At 37.6% G+C, this 4,230-nt stretch overlaps 1 protein-coding gene across 1 annotated transcript in view; it reads right to left on the bottom strand.

The window, feature by feature from the left end:
- The window catches only part of BBS7 (Bardet-Biedl syndrome 7), a gene marked incomplete at its 5' end in the record, with an annotated part of 15,004 nt that extends 12,205 nt beyond the window's left edge, over positions 1 to 2,799 (bottom strand). Inside the window, 4 exons of the mRNA XM_008635735.2 lie at positions 112 to 184; positions 928 to 1,114; positions 1,688 to 1,863; positions 2,716 to 2,799. Of these exons, the coding sequence (XP_008633957.2) occupies positions 112 to 184; positions 928 to 1,114; positions 1,688 to 1,863; positions 2,716 to 2,799 (520 nt within the window). The remainder of the gene's footprint in view (positions 1 to 111; positions 185 to 927; positions 1,115 to 1,687; positions 1,864 to 2,715) is intronic.
- Positions 2,800 to 4,230: the final 1,431 nt, after the last annotated feature.

Raw genomic sequence — 4,230 nt, 5'->3', positions numbered from 1 at the left:
TAACATCAGCTTAAAAATCAAGACAAAATAATTAACAGAGACAAGCTATAAACCTTAAAAATGTAATAAAATAACGTTATTTAGTTATGTGTGTATTCAAAATCTTGTTACCCCCATTTCCATTGCTCAGAGCAAGAACAGTAGGTGGTCCAGGAACTTCTACTTCATAGAGCAAATCAGATCCCTGAAGACAACGAGAACAATCTTGAATGAATTTGTTTAAAAAACCAAAAAAACCACAACCAAAACAACAAAAAAAGAACAACCTCAAAACACCAGCCACAAACCAAACCAAAGCCTCACAATGACAAAATTATTATGGATCATACTAACAGGTAAGATTTACTTATTCAAACCCTTATGGGAGAACCACTTCTAAGCCAAAAACAGGGTGAAGTTTGTAGAAATAAAACATAGGACTCTTGAAACGTGTTGTTATCATTAAAAATGATCCAGGAACTCACCTGGCAATTTAATTTGTTAAACCACTTAGCATCACTCAGACTTGTCGCAAGAGTAATTTATGAGAGCCAGAATTCCCAAAGTGATAAAGACTTACGGAAATTAAATGTGTATATGAGCACTTTTAGTTAGAAGGGACCAATTTGTCATCTGATGTAGGAACCCAGAGTGCAGAGAATATTTCTCTGCACTCTGGGTTCCTACAATCTACTTCCACCTATGAATTCCAAAGCCTGTTTATAGTGGTTTCATTAATCCTTATTTTTTTGCAAGTTTATGATAATCATTTTCCTTTAAAAAAACAGAAGAAAAAGAAAGGGAATGCACCAGCAGCAACACTGCCAAGTAAGACACAATATACTGATCCTTATGATGTTTAAGCCATGCTGATATGCTGATTCCCTTAATAATGAGTCCAATTCCATAGCATCAATACATAAAACATAAAGAAGGAAGCATTTTAACCTGTAACACCCTGAGGACTCTGTCCTGACACGCAAGCACTGGTGTGATGCAGTTCACTTTGTCTACAGGGAGGCAGAGAACATCATTGATTTTATCTCCTGATAGGAAGTAGTGCTGGTCCTTGCAGTCACAGTAATGGTTATAGATGTAGCTTGCACAGAGGAAGAGATCTGCTCCCGAAATGTACCTGAGGAAAAGAAAACACTTTCCTGTAGCATTTTGATGCAGCAACAGTCTTTTATGCTTTTATGCCTTACTATGCTTGCAGCTCCAAGGTATTATGGGGCCCTGCAAGCTATTCCAGCTTTAAAAGCTCCTTATAAATATTAACATTTACTACATGGTTTCTGTAGCTCTCATATTTCTACTTTGTCTTCAGGTAAATTCCTAAGAATGTCTTTATAGAAATTTCATTACTGTATTTTTTATTATATTAACTTTTCTCAAGCTGATTTGTCTGGCAGCATCTTACAACACAATCCAAAAAAGATTTTGCTCCAGGAGGTATCACTGTGGCAACAACCCCAGCTCTGCTCACTTGGATTTTGCACTGCTGTGAGTGCCTCCAGAACCCGCCCAATTCCCCCTACACTTCCAGAATTTCTCCATGATATTCCAAATTCCTGCTACAGGTCGCAGCACAAGCTGAAGCTGGACTGGCACTTAGTGTCACCTACACAGTATGCTTAAAATCATTTCATAAAATCATAAACTAACAGTCTGCTACAGCTCTCAAAAAAATGCAAAATATCATACTTACATAGCTTTGATGCTTTCAGTAAGGTTAGTTTCAAATGAAAGAAACTGCTTCCCTCTTTTTGTGAAACCTCTGACTTCTGATCCTATAGCCACAAAAATTTTCTCTTGTGGTGTGTTAAGAGCTCCTCCCAGCTCCAGTCTTGAGATTTTTTGTCCTGGCAGTGTCTTGAACACTGGCTGTAAACAGAAAAGCAATTTTCAACATCACAGTATCATATTTATGGTAATTTTTTAACATAAAGGATAAGAAATTTACTTTACAATTTCTGGCAAAACTAAGATGCAATGGATTGTACACAGACAAAAATAATCCGTACATTTATCTTCAGAATCACAGACCAGTCAAGCATTTGATAAGTAAATAAATATTAAAAGCTTTAAAATATAATAAATTAAGACTTCATTACTTCAGTATTATTTATTCCTCCATGGGAAAAATTCAGCACTACTTTCAGCTGTTTTGTTTGTGGTTTGTTTTGTATTTTAAAGAACAACACACACACTCCCTCTCTCTTACACATCACATTCTTATTCCAGAAGTCTACACAGATTTATTTGTATTGCTACAGGATCCTTATGAGCTAACCATGAACCTCCTGAAGGGGAAAAGAAAACCCATGAAAGAAAATAATAATTTTTTTATTGAGCCGGGCATAAAAAGCAATCAGTTTGTCCAAATCCCTAAGGCGATTTAATGAATCTCTGCAGGTGTTCATCCTGTTACAGTAACTGTGTATGTGTACAGGCTTAAGCCCAACTTAACTGAAGTGCAAAGGATGTGGAAATTACTTTTTTCCTGATGATCCACAACAGTGTCTCACTCTGTAACTGTGGAAGACCCTGTGTATGACCAGGCAAGAGATCAGCATGGCCTCACCACAGTTACGTATCAGTGCACAGCTCTACCTAGACACCTTCCACAGGTGTCCACAGGTATCTTATTTGCCATGTCGATAAAAAAGGGACTTTCAAAGTTCACTGGGAAGAATATTTCAAAAATAAAATTTTAAATGGAACATTTCCACTTACCACAGCTTCCCCCTTTTTTATGCCAAAACACGTAACGACCCCATCCTGATCTCCAACAACCACCTTCAAAAGTATAATACATTGTTATTTTTTATTACACACACAACTGTGTTTTTCAATAATGCTTTTCCTGTATTCACAGAATCACGGAATGGTTTGGATTGGAAGGGACCTTAAAGATCACTCAGTTCCAACCCCCTGCCATGGGCAGGGACACCTTCCACTAGACCAGGTTGCTCAGAGCCCTGTGCAGCCTTCAACACTGCCACGGATGAGGCATCCACAACATCTCTAGGCAACCTGCGCCAGGGCCTCACCACCCTCACAGGGAACAGTTTCTTCCTAATATCTAATCTAAACCTACGCTCTGTCAGTTTGAAGCCATTGCCCCTTGTCCTGTCACTACATGATATTGTAAGTAGTCCCTCCATTATAAAATTATTTATATTTTTATATATTTAAGGACTCAAAATTCTAGACTACTTAATTACATATGGGATTGTAGTTCAGAAATCTGTATAAAGTGCTATAGATAGGATACTGAACAGCAATTCAAGTAAAGGCATTTACAATCCCTTTCCTATTTCTACTTGTGAACACTGGCAACCATGAGGTGAAGGAGTATTTGGGAAGAGTTGTATTTTCATACTGAGACTTTATTACCGAAGGAAAAAAAATGCATTGTTATTTTTATTAAGTTTCTCTAACTAGGTTTCCTTAATTTGAACTTATATTAAGAAAAACTTAAAAATAAATATTTCATAGAATCATCAAGGTTGGAAGCGACCTTTAAGAGCATCATGTCCAACCATCAAGTCGTTATTATTACTGTAACCCCTAAACCACATCACCCAGCACCACATCCAGACACCTCTTAAACACCTCCAGGGATGGTGAGTGACTCCACGACCTCCCTGGGCAGCCTATTCCAATGGTTGACCATCCTAACAGTAAAATATTTTTTCTAATATCTAGTCTGATTCTCCTGTTTCAGCTTCAGGCCATTTCCTCTAGTCCTAAAGTGTTAATAAAACCAAAATAAGAGAAATATGGAAGAACTCCCTTGTGGTTTCAGCAATGCTGTAAACTACAAAAATTCTTTCCTAGTTCTGAAAGCTTTTCAATCACAAATTCAGAGACCATCCTAACAGTAAAATATTTTTTCTAATATCTAGTCTGATTCTCCTGTTTCAGCTTCAGGCCATTTCCTCTAGTCCTAAAGTGTTAATAAAACCAAAATAAGAGAAATATGGAAGAACTCCCTTGTGGTTTCAGCAATGCTGTAAACTACAAAAATTCTTTCCTGGTTCTGAAAGCTTTCCAATCACAAATTCAGATCTATTTTTCTATTTTTTTCCAAAAAAAGCTTTTCCAAAGGCCCAAAATAGGCTTGCATAGTTTTTCTCTATGACATCGTATAGCCAAGGAAACTCTGGAGATGATTAGCAATAGGATGAGGCATAGGACAGGAGAGGCAGCGAAGCCTTGCGCGGGAGCCCGCGGCACCAGGCGGTA

Source organism: Corvus brachyrhynchos, unplaced genomic scaffold, assembly GCF_000691975.1.
Source record: "Corvus brachyrhynchos isolate BGI_N302 unplaced genomic scaffold, ASM69197v1 scaffold105, whole genome shotgun sequence".
NCBI classification, from domain to species: domain Eukaryota; kingdom Metazoa; phylum Chordata; class Aves; order Passeriformes; family Corvidae; genus Corvus; species Corvus brachyrhynchos.
The sequence above is the reverse complement of the archived record's forward strand: the minus strand, read 5'-3'. Positions and strand labels throughout refer to the sequence as shown.